This window comes from Pieris napi, chromosome 6 (assembly GCF_905475465.1).
Source record: "Pieris napi chromosome 6, ilPieNapi1.2, whole genome shotgun sequence".
Classification (NCBI taxonomy): domain Eukaryota; kingdom Metazoa; phylum Arthropoda; class Insecta; order Lepidoptera; family Pieridae; genus Pieris; species Pieris napi.
Genome location: NC_062239.1, coordinates 7,014,639 through 7,039,919, shown reverse-complemented (window position 1 = coordinate 7,039,919; position 25,281 = coordinate 7,014,639). Strand labels below are relative to the sequence as shown.

The window sequence follows — 25,281 nt, the reverse complement described above, 5'->3', positions numbered from 1 at the left end:
TGACACCAAATCAATTGAGAACACGCTTTCATGGACACGATATGTCGCAACAGTTATAGATTGTAAATAAATATCATATCTATATTCTATATACAAATATAATGGAATTGCTGTTCCTTTGTCTTGATAAAGCTCGAGAATGGCTAATTATGTTATCGAAATATTTGTGGAAGTTCGGAGAACGTTTTAAAGGGGAAGCATAGATAATAAGTAAAGAAAAATACGAAAACCGACAAATGTTGTCATATATGTATTAATAGATGCCCTCAAAAACTTGTGATTCATGACTGTAGTACCTATAAGGTCCGATCTCTTTGGTCTGTTTCAAAAAAATTGAATTAAGTTTCGATAGAAATATATTTTGGTGATACGAAGTTTACCTGGTTACTGGTACCTGGTTATCTACTATAATATAATTTTGATAAATACGCAATTTACTGTTGTAAAAACTATAAAAAAAGGATAATAATGGATTTTGCTTTTGTCACGTTCTATACTTTCATTTCGTGCTCTGTATACTGTACAGATAAAGTAAAAAATTCTTAAATTTGAAAAATCTACCCAATATTTCGATGATTTGCGGGGTGCATGATTGTTAGTGTGATTGACAGCTAATAAGCACAGATTTCCCCTGGGTTGATGTGTCCCCTTAGCGGAATGACGTGCCGATATAACTATTACTTTCATAATCTTTTATTTCGTTTCTTAAATAAAGTGTTATTGTACTATAGTGACTACGAAAATTAAGAAGACAGTACAGCTTTGAATTATTAATACCCACTATTAAGACAACTCTGTTCACCTAATAACAAACTTTCACCTATTTAACTTATTTTTAGTTATTTAACCATATTTTATGTTTCACAAATGTTTCTGTTGCAATGCTTATGTATTCGCAATAAATATAAAAAAGTGCGTGCGTACAAAGTACGTACATACACATGTCAGAAGTGAAATTTCTTTGGCAAACGAATTTTTAACTCTTGTTCATATTTATACAAATCTAAAACTTTAGATTTCCGAGACTTAGAGGGAGGGAAAAAGGAAGATATGTTAGGAATTTAACTGTCTTTAAAATATTAAAAGTGTCGAAAATTAAGACAAATATTTTTTTTTAAATTATTTCTTCGATAATAAAACGCTGCACATCTTCGTGACGTTCCGTAAAAATTTTACCCTCATGCGCTTAAAGAAGTTTCACTTCAAACAATTTGAAATATCACTACTTATATCCTTAATAAATGAATAACTTAACAAATCAACTAAAATATATTTTGAGTCCAAAATATGTTATTTATTAAACAAACTGGAATCTATCCCTTTCCTTTCTGTAAAACATAAGATTGGACCAAAGGCGAACATATTAAGTATTAATTACGGTTCCCAATCCATCTTTCATACAAATTGAACCCTTCCCTAATGACGCATGTAACTCAATAGTATTGTGTGCAAATTGTTATTGATTAGAATATACCTGGAATTTCCTTTAATTTTACTGTCTCTTCCATATATATTACGTTGTTTTGTTGTTGACAAGACTCAAGAGCGACATTAGGTAGCAAATATAAAACATAAATAGAGTTTCAACAGCCCTAAACTTTATGATATCTAAGACCTTTGAATAAGTATTAATATTTAATTGTAAGAATATCTATGGGTTGCTGTATTTTAAATAAAGAATAATAATAATGATCAAGTGTCGCTACAACTCTATCTTGGCCTCAGATTGCATCCGTTTCTTTGATCATTTTTATTTCATAGACAAGGTCGAAGATGAAGATAGACTTCTGTGTGACATATGTCATAAATTTTTGTTAGTCGTAAAAGATATAGGAATGTAGAATGTAGACAAGTTGAAATTTGACGAAACGTTATTTTGGTTGAACTTCAAAAACTACTTAACCTACTTTATCTAACACTAGCTGCCCCTGCGAACTTTGTTTCTCCTTAATATTTTTTCAATACTCATACTACATTTCTAGTAGCTACATACCAACATAAGGTACATTTTGCTATGCTACCCCATAGATCGCTTCTGGAACCTAGGCACTAAATAAAACAATTTTTTTATATTTCCAACTTTTCTCAGAATTCAGTAAATAAATTTAAAAAAAAATTGTCAAATTGGTCATCGAGATTCACGCGTTGCAACATATTTTTCTTATTTTATTATTCCTCTAAAAACTTCAATCTACCCTTCTACTTCACACCAAAACTAATTCTAGTTGTAGTTAGTCAAAGTTAACAAAAATTTAATCTGCCTTATATAATCTGTGTACAAACGAACATAAAAATCTAATTACTCCTGTGGTAATAAATGTGGTTACATATAAAACGTCAGATATCTTCCCGAATGTACTTAAAGATAATTAGGGATGTATGAAGAATACATCTGCTCTAAGAGGGCCTGCAGAGGGTGAGTAATTAGGGCATCGCAAGTGTGAGTTATTACCCGGTACAGATTTATTACCTTTTTACTTGAGCTACCTTATGATTACTTAGTGATACCATTCTGTATTGAAACGTACTGTGCTGTACTAATAATAACCTTTGTATTACTCATAACCACCAAAAATATCTTATTTTTAACTGTCAAATATATGGTCTTGAATAATTTTGAACTGTACTTAAATGATGACACTTCATTATAGATATATATAAAATAAAATAAATCAGTGGCGCTACAACCTCTTTAGGTCTGGGCCTCAGATTTCCGAATCTGTTTCATGATCATTTTTATAATCTAATAGGCAAGTAGGTGATCAGCCTCCAGTGCCTGACACACGCCGTCAACTTTTTGGGTCTAAGACATGTCGGTTTCCTTCACCGTTCGAGCGAATGTTAAATGCGCACATAGAAAGAAAGTCCATTGGTGCACAGCCGGGGGAACCTACGACCTCAGGGATGAGAGTCGCACGCTGTAGGCACTAGGCCAGCCCTGCGATTCTGTAACTCACTTTTCAAACTCACACAGCGGTTTTCGCATCGGCGGTCGCTCTGAAATCAGTCGTGAAGCAGTCATTTTATGATTTGGCATTCTAATAAACAATAAACTACAAGCTCCCACCTTTTCAGAAAAGTGAGTTACAGAATCGCAGGGCAGTACTGCTCTTTGTAGATATATAGTTACATATATCAAAATTGTAATAATTACTTCTTTAATGTAACGAAAACCGCATCACGCTATAGATAACAAAGTGGTCTTGACAAGGAATGAATCAATATTCTCGTATAAGTTGAATAATAAGTAAATGTCTGTGATTTATATCACTTCTTCCACCTGCCGCTATGTGACGTCAACAAATGACACGCGTGATTATCAGTTGGTGGTGTGAAATCAATGAGCTGACAAGTGTGGAAAACGTCTTTTAATTTATAAAACAAAAACTGATGAATTCCACAACATCTCGAGTTTATGATATTATAAAGTATATTAGTATTACCAAAAAACTTACAAATTATGTAATGTTAATGATGTTGATGTTCTAATATAATTGATGTGTATGTGTGTAAAATTTGTGATGTCATATTTTCGTGTATAATTTTATGCGTATACATTGTTTTAGAACTTATAAATAAATAGAAGAATCTACGGTTTGGTGTTAGACTCAGGTGTATTCCTTTATATATTTTGTTATTTTTATAGCTTTTGCGACAATAGTCAATAATATTATCAGAGTATTATAAAAACATTGACCTACACAATTTTTAAACATACTACTTTATTTAATCATTAACTGTGGGTCACATTAAGAATACTATATTTGGGGGGATTCTCTTTTTTAATGGAATCTATTGAATGATGTAATACCCTGAAGGGATTGAACAGCTAAGCTCGGGCTGTAACGTATTTTTGACCTACATTACTCGGCCAGATCTCCGATATAAAATATCCGACTATTCATCGTCCCTAACGCTACCGTCAAACTGTACTGACACCACGTGTGATTGGGCCGGCAGCGCCATCTCCTGTCAGAAACAGAATATGTAACAGACTTAGAAATAATTATATTTAAAATATATACAGAAAACTAAAATAAATTCTAAAGTGGTATTCTAAAATACCCTGTGGCAGAGAACCTTTAATGTTGGCAGTATTAAAGGTAATAATAAAAATCGTATAATTTTAGCTTTAGTATCTTTGCTTATAGTCTGTACCTTTTGTAGCTTTTTCTAAACTCTATAACAAGTCAGATTTGAAGTTTCTGTGACATGGGTGTCGTATTTATAGCACATTGTGTCCATGGAAGATGCATGATAACTTTTGTAAGAGTTTATTTTATAAGATTTTACTGTAATGAAGGACATTGCGAAGCTTATTGTAATTCTTGGAATGTTCTGTGTTTGCCAATCCTATATTCGTCAACCTAATGTTGGTACTGTACTTTTTTCACCAAAAGATTTGCATAAACATCGATGGACGCAAAGCGAACTTGCATCATTACGTGCTCGAAGACATTTCCAAAACTTAATACCATCCCCTAAGCTTACCCATTCTATATCCGATGAATATTTATCACATCTCGTTAACTACGTAGAAAACTGTTACACCACAGTGATTGATGAAGCAGTTAATCCAACAGAAAAAGATCTTATGACCAATGCTCTATCTGACGTCGTTGGTGGATACTTAAAGGTATGGGTCTTACCTATAACAAAATATGCCTACTACGGGGGAACAATTAGTCCTATTAACGCTATAAAACTATTTCAAATGTACGATAACATCAAACAAAGCTTAAAAACAGATGGAAGAACATGGAGTAACCCAAATGCGGACTCCCTTCAAACCGTTACTATCAATATTGCGTCCAATCCTCATGAATGGTTCGCAAGGAGTACTCGTGAATCTTGTGATAATCTCTCATATTATGAAAAAACAGATAAAGGTCTAACCATACCACTACCTTACATCAACTGGGACCTATTTCCACAAACAATGTTTATACCTTTGAAGGACCAGTCGTTAATACAATTAAATTCTCCAAATTCTTCGAATGCACTCTTGGATTACTATAATGTAGCTACCAGTTGTATACATTCTCTAAATATAGGTACTATTGACGACTTTGGATCGAGGTTCCAAATATGGTTATCAACCGACGTGGTGCCACACTTAAAAGATGATGATTTATATGTTGCATTTGGCAGCTGTCTATCGCTTCTCAACAAAACAAAAGGCTTGTATGGTAACGTGGTAAATCTTTGTGATAACGCCTACTCGAACTTACGCTGTAAAGCTGCATCAGCTGGTTTTCCAATTCCTCTTACAAAAAAGAGTATGCTTATAGCTTTTATATTATTGATAGAAGTCATTTGGTGTATACCAGTTTTGTACTACTTATTGTGTGGAAAAAAACCGAAAAAGAAACGAGGTGTCAAACAATTTTTTTCCTATTTTAAAAAGGATCCAACTACTTTACATGGTGTTAAGCTATTTGTAAAACCGAGAACTAGAAATTTGGAGCTTGATGTGGAGTTTCCCACTTATGATCACAAATACTATATGAAATCTACTTCTACAAATATGTCACGAAACAATGTTTTTAATAATTTTACACATATTAATGAGTCATTAAAAAAATGTCTCGCGAATTCAAGTGAATCCAAACATGCATTAAATAACAATGTGTGCCCGAACATAAGTGCCAAGAGCTCGAATTTACGTAGATGTAATTGCAAACCTACATGTGATAATATAACATCATGTTACATTACTAACAGAAAAGCAATGAATAGCAGTTCTAATTGTAATTCTACACCTTCATCTTTTATTCTTTTAGAAGAAAATGAAATCAAAAACTTATCGTATACTCATGCTACATTATCTGTCTCTAAAAGTACACTTAAAAGCAGGCCTGACATGAAACTTTGCTCTAATCTAAACTCTTCTAAGATATGTCCATGCACCAGTTGCATTAAAAATGGTACAGAGAGAAACGTACAGCTTCGCCAGTCTTTCGAAAATATCGAAAAAACTAGCATCAAAGTTAAAAGCCCTATAGTAATGAAAATAATAAATGAAGATAAAAAGAAATGTATTCCGTCCTTTGAAAAACATCTAACACAAAAATTTGACCGTATTCAAACTGATTCAACAAAAGGGAAAGAATCAAAAAAAGGTGGAAGTACAAATGAAAACAAAGAAACTAAAATTTTGAAATGTTCATTAAAGAAGAAAGGAGATGAAAATAATAAGAAAACGATAGCTGTTACAAAAAACAGTATTCTCCAACCTGAAAAATTTACAGGTAAGGCAACAAAGATTTCTACAGAAAACCATGGTAATGTACAATCGGGTAAGAGCAATAAATTGTTGCCTGTCAAAGATAGTAAACAAAATAATAAGGCTTTAAAAACCTGTTTACAAAATATCAAAACTGACAAAATTCAAACACCGACATCATCAATAAAAACAAAGATTACCACAAAAGTGTCTACAAGAGACAAATCCGCCATAGCAGAAGTTCCAAAAGAACATAAAAATATACAAAATGTCATAGCAGACAACGGTAAACCTGTTTTTAAAGTAGCCAAAAGTATAAAAACAGAAATGTCTAATATAGCCAAAGGAGGTAAATCTTCTATAAATAATGACACGCTGAAAGAAATATCTAAACATCATTCCACTATACCTAAACCTAGTAATTTACCCCATAAAACTATTATTTCTCCAGAGCCAGGTAAAAAAACATTAATACCCAAGCCATGTAAAATACCTAAAAGAATACTTACAACGCCATTAAAGGATCTTAAAGAACCAATTGCAACTTCACCCAAAACACTTGGCAAAGTACGCAAAAAAGCACTAGACGACAGCGCCATTAAGAAAACTAATAAGAACAATAAATTAAACACTACCTTATAGAAGTGAAGTGATTTTTCCTACATAAAAGATTTGTTAAACTTAATTTTATTTAATTCTTACATTTATTTAATATTTAATTAAATATTTTAAGAAGTTACATTTTTTACTTTAAGAAATACTTATTTCATAAAATTTCAACTGAAATCCTAAAGAAATCTTTCCATAGTTTCCTTACTTGCCACACTAATCACTCTGACAAATTTATTGCCGCGATCCGGGTATATTACCCGGGTGGCGGATGCCCGGGTTCGGGTGAATTATTGCATATTTTGCCCGGGCCGCTCAGGTGCCGCGGAGGCCGCTAATCTGTCATTACAAAGTCCACTTAGCAAATTGGGCTTGGACTAACGAAGAATGTTTGCTCATTGTTTTTGAGAGTATTTTTTGAGACCCTACAATCGTTGCGAAAAATATACTAAAGAAATCCGAAGTGTGAAAGTAGAGAGTGAGTTTTCTGACGGATTTCAGTATAGAGATAATGTCATATGTTTCTGTATGACTGTTCTGAAAATTAAATTTAAAAAAAATAAAGTAACGTAGCTATCAAATAATTTAATTGATAACACATAATCCTTTTAAAAAGAAAGTCAATATCTTCCATTTTCTATATCTCAAGACCAGTCGTTCATTATTATGTTAATTTTCCCACAAAACACTTGCGAAAAATAAGTCATGATTAAAATTAAGGTATGAACATCTCGGTCAAACAACAGATGCACAGTCCAAATTAAAACGGTTGACCATAAATTTACTCGATTTGTCCACAAATCCCATGTCAATCGGGGATTATCCGGTACAATTGTACGTAATCCCACAACATTCAGTCCAGTATTTATTGCGGTGTGGTCACCCCACTCGATTAGTCTTAGGAGTCGGCAAATTAATTTGTTTATCGTAGTTAATTAATATGATTAAATAGTTTGGAAAAGTTTTGGAATTTTGTCAACGTTGTCACTAAATTCCTTCTTGATCCTTCCATCATCGTCGACTTCTGCCTTGAACCTCCATTAATAGAAAGGATAATATGTCTTCTCAAATTAAGAAGTGAACATATTAAATGTTAATTTATATAAAAGCAAGGTTTTTGTTTGTCAGACACAAGAATCAGCGTGGACTGAGGGGAATTCTTGAAACAAATACTTTTACCAAAAACAAATACGTTAGCGCGTTTCTGGGTAGGGCTCATTTTTAGATTTAGCATTCTGATAAACAATATTCGCGACAAAAGCGCCGTTCGAGTGAGATTGTTTATATTTGGAGCTAAGTCTATTTATGTCATGTTATGTCATAACACAAGCTTCACCAGCTTAGCATGGGACTAGGTCAATTGGCGTGAATATGTTTTTGTATTATATATGTTTTTTTTATAGAACAATGGACAAACGTACTGGAGGCTCATCTGATGTGACAGCCGCCCATGGACACTCTGAATGCCAGAGGAATGGCAAGTGCGTCGCCGGCCTTTTAAGTATTATTACACACTTTTCTTGAAGGAATTTCGAATTCGATTCAAAAATATTTATAAACCAACATTTTGTCGAAATTAGACTTTATTTTTATTTAATTAATTAAAGCATTCATGCCAAACAGTAGTTATAGACAAACTTACATACACCTTAAACTACTAATAATGTTTTCTACTTAAAGTCGGTAAAGTGAATTATATATCAACATAGAACAATATATCTTTTTATTTTATTCCAGATGATGCAGCCATAATAACAATATTATCAAACGTTATCAGTGGCGGATAACTCCCTAAATAACCCGTTGACAAGGTTTCCGTAAAATGAAAATGTCTCCAACTCGTAGCAGCTATAATTTAAACAATCTCGCTCCCTTGTTTGCACAGAAACTTGATTTTCCTTAAAAACACTTACGACCTTATTATACCACATCTTTATGTCTAGGGTTGATGCTTTTAAAATATTCTGCAGTGCATACAATTTTAATAACAAAAATTAAAGGAATTAGATTTATATTTACTAAAAGCGTAAAAGTACTTATTTTTATTTTTACGATTAGTTAGATATATCAATTAAAAAATCTTTTATTTGCCCAGAAAGTGATACATAATATGTACGAATTACAAAATGCACTATCAAGTTAAAAAAAATTTAAAATATATTTAAAACAATTAAAGTATTCCTAATGTCATTAATATATGTCTAAATTTATAAACTTAGTATTACAATGCATTGTGCCTTTAAAATCATCACCTTCCCTTTCATTACACATAGACACTAGAAACAGACCTATTTACTATAACTTTAAAAACAAGCAACTACTACTACTCGAGTTTATAAATAAGAAATTATGATCTGATTCTTAGCTTTTACTAAGCATAACTATTCCTAATACAAGGTTCGAATAAGTAAGTTTTTATTTGTACCACTCTAACGCCGAATACATTAGACAACCCTGACTGTAAGTATAGATAGATAATCCATAGACGCTAGAGCCCAAGCAAAATATACACAAGTAAGTTGTAGTAGGTGCGTTTAATTAAGGGCTGGTAACGAGGCCCTTTGGGACGTGGTCGAGATAGCAATATCTTGGCCAAGATGTCGTGTGAAAAATGACTGAGGAGCCTTAATAATTAGCGGAGTAATTTTTAATAAGAAAATTTTTGGCGAAAATTTCAACGTTTAGTTTTATAATCTTTGTACTTAAAAAATAATTAAGTTGAATGTTATGTGAGTTCTTTCGTTCATACACACTGCGTTACAGAGTTAGCTTCCATTCCTAGGGTTAACTTAGTCCCACTCTGTTACCTTCTTTGTCTATTTTTCTCTTTCTTCTCTTACCATATGTCCCACCCATTGGCGTTTCAGTCTTTAACGTTTTCTTTTTCTTACATATACTTCCAATATTTTCTTAATTCACTTTATAAACAATTTATTATTAAATATATAAGTTACAAAATACGCACCATTAACGTTAAATTAAATTAACCAATACTTAATTTAAAATTTAACAAATAAAAATAGGCAATAATGTTGGTAATTTAATTTACTCTTATGAACATCAGTCGAAAATGGTTCTAAATTTATATATTTTACTGCCAGTTCTCAAATCGGACGAAGAACATACGAGAACTGGCAATATTAGTTAAACGTGGTTATACCAATAGATTAAACAATCCTTTACCAACATCTTCATACCTATTTATTGAGCGCTAATGTCAACTAACCCGCTAAACCAAGGAACTCGTCACCAATTTATCTCGACCTTTCTAATTCTAACAAAATCCCTTCATTCATACAGTTTTGTAGAGATACAAAAGGGGTGGGTAGGTCATAGTAATTTGGTAGAAACAAATTGCATACAAGGGGACTTAAACAAATTAATCACGCGGTCCAATTTTGCGGAAACAATTCGGGGTGGAATTAAATAGTGGTTGTTATTGGTAGGTATGTGGCTTGACAAATTGTGACAAGCTACAAGCTTTGAAACAAAACAGTATTTTAGTAGTGTAGGTACTTTTGAATGATATGAATGTTTGGTATTTTGTCATTAGCAAAACACTGTTTCGAATGGGCCTCTTTTTAAACAATATGAATGAAACTCAAACATATGCCCCCCTTATTTAAAAGAAAAAAATTTAGTTATAGAAACTATATTTATACTATTTGTTACGGGTACAGCAAAAAACTCTCCGTGCCTGTAGGAAGTAACAACATTTAGCTAATTAACGAATACTTTTTTTAATTGAATTGTCATCTATAAAAGAAATGAATTGCTGTTCGTTTGTCTCGTTAAAACTCAAGAATTGCTGCACCGATTTGGCTAATTATGATCTTGAAGTATTAGTGGAAGTTCAGGGAAGATTTAAACGATGGGAACCATAAATATTAAGTAAACAAAAATACTTAAACAGCAATGAATTTTCCTAGTTGGGAAATATTTGTGTTTTTGTCTTTTTAGAAATAAAAAGTGTCACATGGTTTTTTGATATTTAGAGTCTTCTTTGAGTTGGAAAGCGGAAGCGTGGCCGTCCCAAGCAAACCTGGCGTCGTACAGTTGCAGACGAGGCAAAGAGAGCCGGAAAGACTTGCAGCGAGGTTAAATACGAGGCTCAAGACCGAACGCGATGGAGACGCACTGTGGACGCCCTCTGCCCCATCTAGGGGCACATTAAGTCAAGTAAGTAAGTCAAGAGTTACCTTCTGAAATTTGTGTTTCATATCTGTAGTACGAAGTCCGATTACATTGGTCTGTTTTAAAGATTTTATATTAAATTTTGGCAACAATATAAGTGGGTGATACGAAGTACAGCTATTATCTTGTTTGTATATAAACAAACCTATGCCACAAACGCATCATTAAAATATAAAAACTAGATAAGACCAGCCCCTCTAATACGCCTATTAATCTATTTTTATAAAAGTGCGCACAAACATAGATTTATTTAAACTCATATAACAAGATACATCCGCCAAGACGCTACATTATTAGGCGTAATTTGTATTTCCTTTACATTTAATAGTGTTTATTACAACCTAACAAGCGTGTGGTCTTTAAGAATCTGATGTTTAATTGTTGACCATTTAGGATGTTCTATGTAATTTTTTGGACTCTTGAATTTTTTAAATGTTTTCTTTTCCTTTACTTTTTCGGTTCCTACTAACCAATTAAATATTGTAGTTTATGTACTACATGAAGAATATAATTTATTAGTATTTTTTCAAGGAAATAGCTAAAAGGTGAGTGTACATCAAAGGAGACCGAAGAGCTGGCAGCTACCTCGGACAAAGAATTAGACTAGCTACAAAGGGGAAACGCTGCCAGTATCTTCGGAACCTTGCCTAAAGGGACTTCTTTTAATAATATATTTTAATTATTATATTATATGTTGTAAGGTTTTAGTTTTAGATTCAAAGAATGTTATTTTTACGTTGCTTAGTTAATGTAGTATTCAATTAATTCTATATTACTAATACATATATTTATTAATATTAGAAAATAACTATTATAGAACAGAAAATTTAATACATATAAAACTTATAATCCTTGAGTCGCTGCACTGATTTTCATGATTTTTATCTGTTTTTAGCTCCGGAAAAGCAGAATAACTATGAAAACTAAAAACACATGAAACAAACAAAAAAACATGGAAAATTTACGAAAAAGAATCTAGTACAATATGTGTCATGTTAGGCGCATAATAGAGCATTGGTAAAAGTCACCTGTTTATAGTAGACCATTAAAAATTTAAATCGGAAGTTCGCTTCCCCCGCGTCCGGTTGCGATTGGTTGACATGACCTTTGATCCCACCCCACCTGCACACACCCTATATATTACCTGTAACACCCTCTATATACTAACGGTTTGATTGTAACCCATCGATTGGCGATTCTAACGAACTATTTGTTTCACTAAATAAGCAAGCCCACAATCTATTTCTTTAGTAATCACGTTTTTCCTGTCATAATCAGAGACCTTACTTGCTTAATCTGTTGTTTGAAATTCTTCTTGTTGCCCCCCAGTCCCCACGCTCACGGTCTTCACCAAGGTACATAGGTCCCGCAATCAAGCTACCTCGACTGCAGCATGTTGCTTTCCCAATTATCTCGCTTGTACGAATGAGGATCGTAAGGTAACCGGCAAGTCTTAACCCAAACGAAATGCGTCAGACACGAAAAAAAATATCTGAGTGGATGATCTAAAATTTGTTAGTATATGCTGTAATATTCTTAAGGTTCTTCTAATTATATGCGTTTTGAAGTCATCATTATACCTTGAGAATTTGAGTGTTTTGTCATAGACAATTGTTACGGATGTAGATATATGCGAAATCTAATTCTAATAACCTGACAATGTTTAGGGATTTATATGTTATATAAAAAAAGATAATATAATTATAATTACTTTATTATGAAGTCGCTATAAGGAATGGGACAGACGCACTTCTGAATCTATTTTATAGGTAATTTAGCTTCTAGAATTCAGAACAAAACTAAACAAATACTGTTTCCGGTAACCTTTTAAGCGACGGCCTAAAATATTCGATTAATGTTATAATGCTACACAATATTAATAACCTTCCCGTTTTAGCAATTTTTGTTTAACGTTCCTCAAAGCCTCTTGAAGAACAATTTTTTAATACTGTTTATTCATAGAATGTTCTTATATTGTATTTTTAACTTTGAAGTCAAACTTACCGCAAGAAGTCATAAATTTGGCCACTTGAGTGATAAACAAATTAGAAGTCATAATCTTTAGTATTCGTATAAATCATTGAAGATAACGCACTTTGAACTAAAAACGGAACTCCAAAAAGACCAGAGCCATTAGCTATTTATTAATAATTATTGTTGTTTATAGTTCACTGCCTCCATAGCTTTACCTACGAGACGTCAACCGCAAGTCCTTTGTTGCCGGTAAAACAATATTTATGTCACTATAGGTTTTGTTACAAAAATTGACGTTACAAATTCTTAGTTTTTTTTCTCTTTACATTTTCACTTTTTTAATTCCAAAAGTTTAAAAACAGCAAAGCAAAGATTGTTTATTGGCTCTATATTAATGATATTATTTATATAATTGTTTGAAGTTTCTATATGACTAAGATATCATGTTTGCTTAGTCTGCGGAAAGAGAAGTGCCGCGTCGTGAGATTTGAGGTCGCTACTTGCTGCAGTGATTGCTTATTTTGTAATGTTGACATCGTGAAAATGTTTTAATTTTTGTTAATAAATGAAATTTTGTTGTTGCAAATAAAAATTATTATATTAGTTTAATTTTATTTTTTCTTTGTATTATTTGGTAAAATAAAAAAATCAAAACAACTTAAATATTACAATCAAATACGGTATTTACAATTTTCTTAACCTACATAGTAATAATAAGAATAATTAAAAATTAATAAAAAGAAAATTAAAACAAATTTAAAAAGTTTGGTCCCTATGGCATTGTACCTTTAACGCTTGCAGCATTTCCTCGCTGTATTGCGATACTTATTCGTTGAGCGAGGAAAGCACCAGCTCTGGGGTCACCAGTAGTATCAGGCGCTAACTTAAATCTTTAATTAGCGCCTGTGCACTTGAACCCTACGACCCAAGAGTCTCTACTCCAAATGGAACATAGTTGAAGTTGGTGGAAAGTATATTATTATAGTTTAATAACTTGCTTTCCAGTTCATGAAGTCGGTTCACTTTTAGCAAGACTATTAAAATTTAAATGTCTCTTGTGATTTTATATTCATATATTCTATGGAAGTTGTAAATGCCAAAACCATTCCGTTAACAATTCCTTACAACTGATCGCATATTTCAAACAATTAGACGACCAATCGCACCAATTTACCTCTTGTTGTTGTTATAAAACTGATTGGTACTATTTCCTAAACGCCTAGTTAATATAATGCATTCACCATTTAAAACTTAAAGACAAAGTTAAAAACGGTGTGATAAGAAGCCGTACAAACATAAAAGACGTCGTAACACATACAAAAGAGTTAATGTGAAAATGTGCAGGTCACATTGCCCGCATTTGTGATGGCAGATGGTTCAGGAAGAAATTGCACAGTGGGGAGAAGAAAGAGACGACGCCCACCAGAAACTTGGGAAGATGAAATAAAAGAGATAGCGGGGCAGAATTGGAAAATTGTCGAGAGGAATAGAGACAAGTGGAAGAATTTGGAGGAGGCCGGACGAGGTCGAGTCGAGTAGTAGTAAAACATAATGACATGGACTTAGTATTGTTTTAGTGTAGTGAACTACTCGAATAAAGGCTTTTTTTATTTATTTTTATAATTAAGATGAGCTAAAACGCAGTACGTCAATTATCTGCGTTTTTTACTTGAAAAAAACACAACCACTTGCGCCACCACCTTTTTAGGTCTAGGCCGCAGATTTCTGTACCTGTTGACTGTGCTCTGTTTTATATTTTAACATATTGATAAATATTTTTAGTTGCCTTTACATTAAATAAAACACAATTTTTGCCAAATACAACCAAGTGACATTTCTGTCAAACTTATCCTAACACGTGTAAAGATAGATTTCATTTTACTACACGAATTGTCATCTGTTTATTATTTAAATAATATATTTTATTGCATTCGTATTATAATATCAATGCAATGTCACACTTTTTCAGCTAAGCACGTACAAGTGAGTTTTCAAACGTTTACCTCCGTCTGTCACGCATGAACTGTATAGTAAATATTAAGAAACTAGACGTTAACTAAACTAACCAACTTGCCCCCTAACTATAACATCTATTACGCCAATAGCGTCCAACGCATAATTCAATGAACAATGGCCTGGACATTCTAATCCAGGCCTGGCCCGGGCATAATGAAATTCCGGGTTATATTACCCGGGCAATGATACGTCATCACGACAATTAACATTGTACACAACACGTTTCAATTTGATGTACGCGCTAATAATAGTGAACCATTGTCTATGCGTAGAAATTAGCTTTTGATATAATCTATGCTTCGAAAGTAATCTGTGGAGTTAAATATAAATTATTTTGTGGCCTACGTAGAAGGTGTAAATAACAGATATATCAGAAATATAAGGTTAAAGTAAAGTAAAATGTTGGCTATAGAATAGCAAAATATTTAACAAATGGCAAAATATTTAATGAAAATATATTCTACTAGCAATGCCCCGCGGTTTTACTCGCGTAGATACCGATTACGAACAAAAATTCAAAATGCAAACTTTCTTCTATAATATTAGAGAAAATAATTATTTGTAGAACTTCCCTATACACAACATTTGACGTAGTTTTGTTTTGTGGCAGCATAATAATTTAAATTTTTGGAGTTCCGACTTGGGATAACATACAATTGCCCATGGGTATGACATTATTTTTGTAGATATTCATACGTTCTATAATACAGTACAATATTTTTTTGTTATATCATCAATAGTTTCCACAGCTCACGCGATGACAGATATTTTATCGATAATTTTTTCACGCCTTGAATTATATTATTGCATTTTTGTTAAGAATTCTAATTTTTGTTTAAATGTAATATAGCATATGTCAGTCGGTGAATATGCAGCATTCTATAGTGAAAGAATTTTTGAAATCGGTCCAGTAGTTTTTGCGTGAAAACATTACAAACATACATACAAAAACATAAACGTTTCGTCATAGAATAGTGACGGATCTGACAAATAGTAAACTTTACAGGGCAGCCATTTTAAAATAAAATAATCATGTTACTTTTTGTCATAACTATTTTAATTCATATTCTGTTCTTATGAAAATTGGCATACAAGCAAACAAAAGGTTTTATTTTGAAACAAAATAAAAATAATAACATTAAATTACATAGTTATCTAGAAAAATTACATGTTTCTATCAGATCCGTCACTTTATCGACTGATTAACTTGAAATTTAAAACACATGGAATTTTTTTTAATGTAGTCGTTATATTTAGTCAACGTAGTATTCAGATTATGTAACTTAAATAATTATTGTTATTACATTGTATGGGTGTCAGCAATAAAGGCTATTTATTATTATTATTATTTATTGGTATTCAGATATGATAAAAGGTGGATTTTTTTTCAAATCCGACATTGTTCTACGATCATGACAGTTTCCTCTTTATAGTATTATTAGTAAAGATTTAGTAGTGCAAAATAATCAATATTATAATGCCAAATGCATTACTTTAGTTACTCAAAATAAGCCTCTAATTTTAGCATCTAGCATTACAATGTTAAGTGATTAAGAAGATAAGTGCAAAAGTAACCCCATTTTGCCGTAAAACGCATAAGAATGTATGAAGGGTGATATTAAGCGATGCATTCACAATAGCAGGTGTAGTCAGACAGGGCTCTGCATACTGACTTTAAGTAATTGGCCTAGCCTCAGGGCTGAGGCGAAGTCAAAAGACCTAGTTTCAACTGATTACAAAGCTAGTGGTTTGCCGCGAATAATTCTGCGCAGAATTTCGTGATACATACATTGCTGCCACTTAATTATTCTAGAAATAAGTCTTCTTTAAATTTATTTAGAGGATAAAGAAGGCCAATGGCATTACCACCTATTTTAGATCTGGGCCTCAGATTTCTTTATCTATTCCTGGACCATCTAATAGGCAAGTAGGAAATCAACCATCTGTATCTGACACACACCGTCGACAAAGCATGCATGGTTTCCTTCCCCGTACGAGCGAGTGTTAAATTACGCATTTACAGAAACTCCATTGGTGCACAGCCGGGATCGAACCTACGACCTCAGGGATGAGAGTCGCTCGCTAAGCCACTAGGCCAACACTATTCATAAAGGCAGAGATTGAATTAATCATTTTCATTAAACTTATATTTGATCTGGGCTGAAGCAAAGTCAAAAGACCTAAATTTAACTAATTATAAAGGTAAGCAAAGCAAATTATTTAACTTATACCTGTCATTCTATAATTCTCCTTTGAATACAGGCTAATCCTGTAACCAGACAGGATAAAATAAGGCATAGATTAATTAATATGTATATTAAATTTTGTATATGAGCAACATATCGTATACATATTACATATAGCGAAGCACGGTCTGGTAGGTTATATACCAGTCTATATATTTTTAAATATTTCATTTATTTATACTACAAGAATTACAACTAAGAAACATCTTATGATACTGTTTTTCATTATTTCAGCATTTAATGCTTAGTATTTCTTTAAAGGCTAGCTTTTCCTATTAACTTCGGTTTAAATTAGACAATTGAAAAGCAGATAATAAAGAAAAGGGCACAGATGATAAAACCTTTGAATTCCAACCCTAAGTCGGTGGTAGGTCGCCCACAATGGAACTCTATCACAATGAGTGGCGCCTTCATTATTTACAAATGAGCGTATAAATCTCTCGCGAACGACTCTAACTGTAATACAAATTGCGAATGCACCGGTCCTTTTCGCGCAACTTAAAATCCCCGTGATACAGAGAGGGAGGTAAATAAGTGTCTTGATTATTAGTTGTAAACCCACAGTTACAAGTGTTCAAAATTTATGAAGTCGAAATAATCGCTCAATCACTAATGCTCATATGTTGATTATCTGTGGTTATTACAATGTAGACATTATGTCATATACAGATAACAAACAATTTAATGACAGTACAATTATTGTTAAAGCCATGCAACTTACAGACGATGCGTTTCACATTATAATGTCTATAGAAGATTATATGCGAGATCGATCTATAATAATTAATCTAAAGAATGTGGAAATTTTAATTAAATTAAGCGTATAAGCGTAAATTATGTCATTTTTAAAGTTGGTTATTTCGTTTTCAACTATGAAATGTGACGTCTTCCTTGGCTGAGGTCGTAGGTTTGATAGCTGCGCATATAACACTCGCCCAGGGTGATGAAATACACGAGCGGACGAACACGTGAGGAAACCAACATGACTTAGACCCATAAAGTTGACAGCATGTGTCAGGTGTGATCTATTAGAAATGGTTTTCCATGAAATGTCCCGTGGGATGCGTTGTAACATCTCTTTCAATGATCATACACAGGCAAATTTTTAATCAAAATCTGTGCCAAAACAACGAAACACCTAAAAATAACATTATACTTTAAAAATAACAAAAAGTTAATGCTACAAACTCTTAAAATCGCTCTATTAAACAAATTATTGTTCACAGTAACTTTACTTAATAGAGACTGTAAGTAGTCCTATGGACTTCCTTAAGTTAAATATCCTTTTTATTAAAGTAGGTTAGACTTACATTACTTATTAGTCTTAAGTTAAGCTAGATCGTAATTTCTAATAATGTCTCAGTGAAGAGAAAAAACTTTTTACGCGAGTAAATGTAAAAAAATACACATTATAATTTGTTTAAAAAGTACCTAACTTCGCTCTTAAAAAGTGTTACAAAAAATCCCCTTTAAAACCCACAACAGTAATAGTCAAGTCAACAACGTCTTAAAACGATTACAGACACTCGTCAAGGTGTGAGGGGGTGGAACACGTAAATCGCATTAGATATGTTAAATCGTGGTTCTCGGGGGGTTGGAGATATTTTTTCGCGACGTTTTTATGCGTATCGCTTACTTTTCAGATTATTGTGCTGGCAACATTTGCATACATTGACGTGTAGCGCGAGCGATGCGTTTTGATCATAGTATATGAAAGACAGTTGACACTTGTTAAAGCAGTCTGTACTAAATATGTTTCAATTGTTAATCTATATTGTTATATACTTAAATGGCCTAATTACAATGCGCAGAGGTGATGAGAACTTGGATAAACTAATCGTGGTTGGTAACACAGAAGGCAAAACATCACGTAACCCTTCACCAACCAGATGGACCGATCAAGTAAAAATCAGTAATAAGAATGGCGCTGTACAGGAACCGGTGGAAATAGATAGTCCTCTCCAGGTGTTTTCTTGCTGTCCACGACGCACAAACATGAGATTCTGACTGAAAAGAGAGAAAATTAATAAGATATATAATAATGGTATTTTGTTTTGATTGTTTTAATTTTTAAAAGACATTGTAACAGTGACATTTAATAACTTACGTTGAACCCTTTGATATCAGTTAATGAAAAGTATAAAGCGAGATAATTTCACTTTTTAAAGATATTTACACTTGGTTTAGCGATAACTTCACAAGTCCCTAACCCCTTTGTGTACAATCGGATAAATGTCACCCCGCTCCGCAAATATCTCTCGGCTCGTAATCGTATCATGTTATTTTTGCGGACTAAGTTTATTCGATTCGTTTTACGGAAACTTCTTGTATATAGGAAGTATGAAAGGTAGCATCCGACTCCCAAACAAAAGATAGTTGCTTCGAACGGCAGCTTTGTACTAAATATCCACGTGCACTAATAACAATTGCTCAAACGATATAAGTACGAGTAAGGGTTTTGGTCTGTGATGGCACAAAAAGCTGATCACCGTATATAGCTAAATAAAGAATGAAACAGGACTCTCTGTAAATTCCAAAGCGATCACAATAATGAGTTTGTTCCCAAGCCTGTGACATCAGCGCTACGAATATTGGCAGAGATACATCAAACTTGCATACAAAAATGTCGGATAGGTGTTGGAAGAGTACAGATTACAGAGTAAGGGCGCTGAAGCCACTACATCGGGTTGTAGCGCTGCTTCATTTGTCTTCTCATTCTTACATGGAAAAAATGGCACATGTTTCCTATATGTAGCCGATTACTTGTTGAGTTTTGACATACATTGAAACTATAAAAAAGTTTGTTTTTAAATCGTCAAGTGGTAGAATAGTGAACGGATCTGACAAATAGTAAACTTTACAGGGCAGCCATTTCAAAATAATCATGTTAGTTTTTGGCATAACTATTTTATTTCATATTCTAATATCATGAAAAATTGGCATACAAGCAATCAAAAGGGGTTGTTTTGAAACAAAATAAAAATAATAACATTAAATTACACAGTTTTCTAGAAAAATCATATGTTTCTATCAAATCCTTCACTTCACCGACTGATTAATTTGAAATTTAAAACACATGGATTTTTCTTTAATGTAGACGTAATATTTAGTCAATGTAGTTTCCAAATATGATAAAAAGTGGATTTTGGTTTTTTTTCAAATCCGAAATTGTTCTACGATCATGACGAAATGTATGTAACATACTATATGTAAAATAATCCAGTTGACAAACACGAAAACTTAAAAGTTTGATTAATTAACGTTAAATTTCCACATTTTAGTGGCTTATTCCATTCCCAACAGCACGTGCTAATAATGATCGAGCAAAAACGTCTCCCTTCAAACGTTAACTCTTTCAAGATAAGATGTTCTTAATAAAACCTCCCGCCAGTTTTAAATGACCTCTCCTCTGAAACAATACGCGGTTAATTCAAACTGTTCTCGGTAATAAATTTAAAGTTTGAGGATCAAGCATTATTGGTTTTAATTTAGAGCTTTTATTCAAATTTAAGTTAATGATTTGAAATTATTACTTTGTCTTAGAAATGTACACGATTTTATTCCTGCTGTTTTATTGACTCGATTAAGATGACAGTCCAGATTTCATTAACACTAGACTTTCCTGGGGTAAATGAAAATATAAGGTATATTTTCATATTATAGCAATATAATATTAATTTAAAAAAAACTTAAATACTTTAAAAATTCTCTTGTATAAAATATACTTAATAATAAAATATATCTGCATGCAACATAGGGTTCGCTAACAGGCCCTTTAGAGTTCTTTAAACTAGCATGGAGCAAACTTCCATGGTCATAAACTTAAGAATACTTCCATAGTTAGAGTAACAACATGACACGATTCTTAAAAGGCCGGCAGCGTACGCGCGAGCCCTCTGGTGGAGTGGGTGGCGGTATTACTTAACATCAGGTAGACCTCCTGCCCCAGTTCTATAAAAAAGACAGGGGGATTAATTACTTTTTAATATTATAAGGACAGATAATTAATTTTTAAGATTATTACACAGATACACAGAAATGAGAGATTTAATGGCTGTAATAATATAAACTATACTATAACTAACTATTACACACTCACATACATTTTAGTTACTACGGTACCTATTAAAAAAACAAATTTGAAGTTTTATTCTTATTCTTAAATTGTACCTTGAGTAAATTACACACCGATCCACCGAAAAATTTGCCTATTTTTTTACAAAATGTCACAGCTAACCACAACTTTTATGATCTAGATGGCCTTTTCATTGTAATAGCAAATCGTCTCCAAAGGCCGTGCCCTTCCGACCAAATGTCATGGCCTTTGAGCTTTAATACCTTTGGGAGTTAGTAGCAATTACTACCAGTTCTTACTAAGCGTAACCACCAAAGTTGTGTTAGGTAGACAAATGGATGTTGACTTTGAATTTAGATGAGAATTTATTGGACTAAACTCGACTTCATTTTGGTTTTTGTACCTCGATCATTTTCCCTTTTCGCCCGACGCTGATTGTGGGTGGTAAAAGTGTTGTTTTACTCCGAATATTTTTTCCTTTATAAATCCATTAGATTAGCCAGGTTTCAAACTCAAAACCTCTTTATTGAATTAACTCATGGTTGTGTCGCCCGTTCAACCGTAAGGCTCAACAATATTCGTGGCTTTAATTGGGCAAGTACGAAGCATTTATTTTTTTTAAGTATTTTTATTTGAAACATTTTTCATCTGTACTATATAATTTCTATTTAGTTTGCAGGTTTAGGTGAAGGTCTCCTCCAAGGATCTCCAGCTATTTCTGTTGTTGTTACATGCCATTTAAGCTTTAAAGCAAGCTTTGATTATCTTCATTATTTAATTAAGATAATTAAATAATGAAGATAATCAAATAAAATCGAGGTGGTCAAGGGGTATGTTTCATAAAATGGATGACTTATTCGAAATTTAAAATGCGTACCATAAATGACAGATTATACTCACGGGAGTGATCAACTGTGTCGGCCTACTCTATGGTCTCAGTAACCCTCTGCCCTTAATAATTCAAAGGGCAACTTTTGTTTTATCAATAAAGTACTTGTTAATAGATGAACTAGAGTAAATTTTTATTTTTTTATTAACAAACCAACTGTATGCTAAAAATTACTTATAAAATCTTGCTAGCCAATATGTGTCCATTATTTTTGCTGTTACTTTTACACAGGCGTGTTTATGTACTGGTGTTATTTATTTGTTTATCAGGAAACAAACATCAGTTCATAAAAGACAAATAAAATATAAAGTTAGACTATTGGATGTATCCTACAACAGTTTGACAATGACACATGACATCAAACGGGAATACCAAGTAGACAATAAAATATTTATAAAGGCACACGACGACAAAAAAAACTAATTATTACAATAACAAAAAGATAAAAGGCTAAAGAAAAAATAATGTAAAGTCATGTTGACTTACTTAATATTTTATTAAATTAAAATTATTAGGACATTGACTTTGTTTTTAAATTAAAAATTATAAATACAGTCAAAATCTGTTATAACGACATCGAAGGGACTACTCACATTTGGTCGTAAAAACCGATAGTCGTATCAGCCGATGACGTTGTTATTAAGTAAGCTAATACTAGAGAATTCATCCGGGACCTTTGATTTTGGTCAATATAACCGGTATGTTGTTCTAAACGATGTCGTCGTAAACGGTTGTGACTGTATTTAAATCTTTAAAAAAAAGCTGTGGATAAAATAAAAAAAACAAATCGCAGTATGTCTATAAATTTCTTCTCCATCTAGAGATATTACTGTAATACTTTAAAAATAAACGTAATTTTTTTACATGAGGGCGCTAACCCACAATTGTAGCATTCTCGTATACCTTGTAAAGCCGTGTTCATTTTTATAATACTCATGAACAAAGTATATTTCTCTTGAGTAAATTCAACGCGATCCATCATTCTCTATTATTGAATTACAACCCCTATATCGCGACCCATCCAATTATGAAGTAATTATAATTACCTTCTGCACTTTCTTCCCGTTATTGCATCATATGCTGTCGCAGCCATGCATCACTTTGTAATTTTTGACATCATTCAATTAGTAGTAATTTACAATTAGGCCATACAAATAAATATTTTTTTTATTTATTATTTTTTTGCTAATATTTGTATTTAAATAAAAAATTACTAGTAAAATCTAAAATTGGACGTACGTATATTTTTATATTTTTTGTAAAATTTATGATATATTATATATTTTCTATAGTATAAGTGTGGTATATTTTAATAAATGTTGTAAAATATTTGTTTTAGATATAAATGCTTCAAAATAATTATTAAATATTAATAACTTTTTTCATCTTCTCCTTAGAAATATTTTGATGTTAAATTTATGTACATTTAAGTTTAAATACGTAAAGTTGAATACTTAACATAACATTTGCAGCGCTCCGTGGCCGTGTTTGGAACTAAACCGAACAAAGATATAACGTTGTTCGAATATCTATCGTGTATTAATATATCGAAATCTCCAATAAATCATGTTACCTGGTATACCTTCAACCTAATTTTCGAAAAGCTAATTAATACAACAATAAAATGCGCGGGAAAATGATGCAAAATTAAGGTTTACCTTATAGTTACTCCAAGTAAGAGAAATTATAACCAGTACCTATATTTAATGAAGTTTCTTTTGTAAATTTTCATAAACCAGAACACGATTCATATTTTTCAATAGTAGTGCAAACTTTTCATGAGGCGGGCTTCCGTTTCCTGCAATGTCAAATTTTTAAAACGATAAAACGTGTATGTGTGTACCAATGTATAGCCTATTGTCCTCACACGTGACACTAAAGGGGTTTCGAGTGTGCTTTTTCAATTTGCCGCCGCTAATGTGGAACAGGATAGTAAAAGGAATAGAGGCAATCTTCTTATTTATTATTTTTATACAGCCTTAATGGTTGCATTTGATTTAAGAACTTTAATTCCACGGTAAATCTAAATAGAGTGAATCTGAAATGCTTAGGTACAAAGTAGAGGATTTTATTTACCCAAATTTAAATATGGTCTTACAATAATAAACTCCTCCTACTCACAGTTTCGCAGAGCTATCTTTTACAAAAAAATGTCAATAAGTTATCATGTATATTTCCATATATATTTTTAAAATACATATTTATGGTTGGTAATAACTCTGTTTTTCGTTCGTTTGCCTGATAAAGAGTTACACAGCACAATATGTATATTGCTGTGTAACGTTAATTGTCATTAGTCATTATTCTTATTTTTGTTTATTTCTAGATTGTAGATTTTATTGTAATGCTTATTTGCAAGCTTTTGTTTTAAAATTAATGATAACCTTTCATTGGATGATTTTTTATACGGTTGCACCGTTTCAGTTGATTATCTAATGTTAGTTTTGGCTCTGATCAATGTTAATAAAAATGAATGGATGGACCGATTTGGCTAATTATGATCTTGAAATATTAGTGGAAGTTCAGTTCAATAATAAGTAACGAAAAAAAAATGATGGTTTTGTCTTTTTTAGAAATATAAAATTATCACTTAGATGTCATAAATTTGTATTTCATAGCTTGAGTATGTCCGTTCTCCTTGGTCTGTTTAAAAAAATAAATATTAAGTTTTGACACAAATATATGTAGTTGATACAAAGTTTACCGATGCATATATATAAAATTACGTGATGATAAATCGATAAACTAAATACTCCACAGTTCTCACTATTCTTAGTCAAATCAAGTTCGTGTAATAGTGGAACATTTTTTCAATAGTCTGTTCAAAAAACCTCCGCGGACAGAGTGCAGCGGAAATGAAACGAAGCATGTGTCGATTGAATCCCTCCGAAATTGTGGCGGGAAAATATGCTACAGATACAAAACGAACCTCGTCATACGTGGCTTGAATTTTGAGTCCACATTTTCCAATATAGATAACATAATAACACCTGCTCTTTATGGAAAATATAAAAGGAGGCTACAAAAATTGATAATGTTTTTATATTATATA

General features: G+C 32.3%; 1 protein-coding gene across 1 annotated transcript; it reads left to right on the top strand.

Moving 5' to 3' along the window:
* The first annotated feature begins 4,247 nt into the window (after positions 1–4,247).
* Positions 4,248–6,894, top strand: LOC125050044. The gene has a single exon (XM_047649603.1). It carries the CDS (start codon positions 4,298–4,300, stop codon positions 6,866–6,868), a length of 2,571 nt encoding a protein of 856 aa, XP_047505559.1. The 5' UTR covers positions 4,248–4,297; the 3' UTR covers positions 6,869–6,894.
* Positions 6,895–25,281: the final 18,387 nt, after the last annotated feature.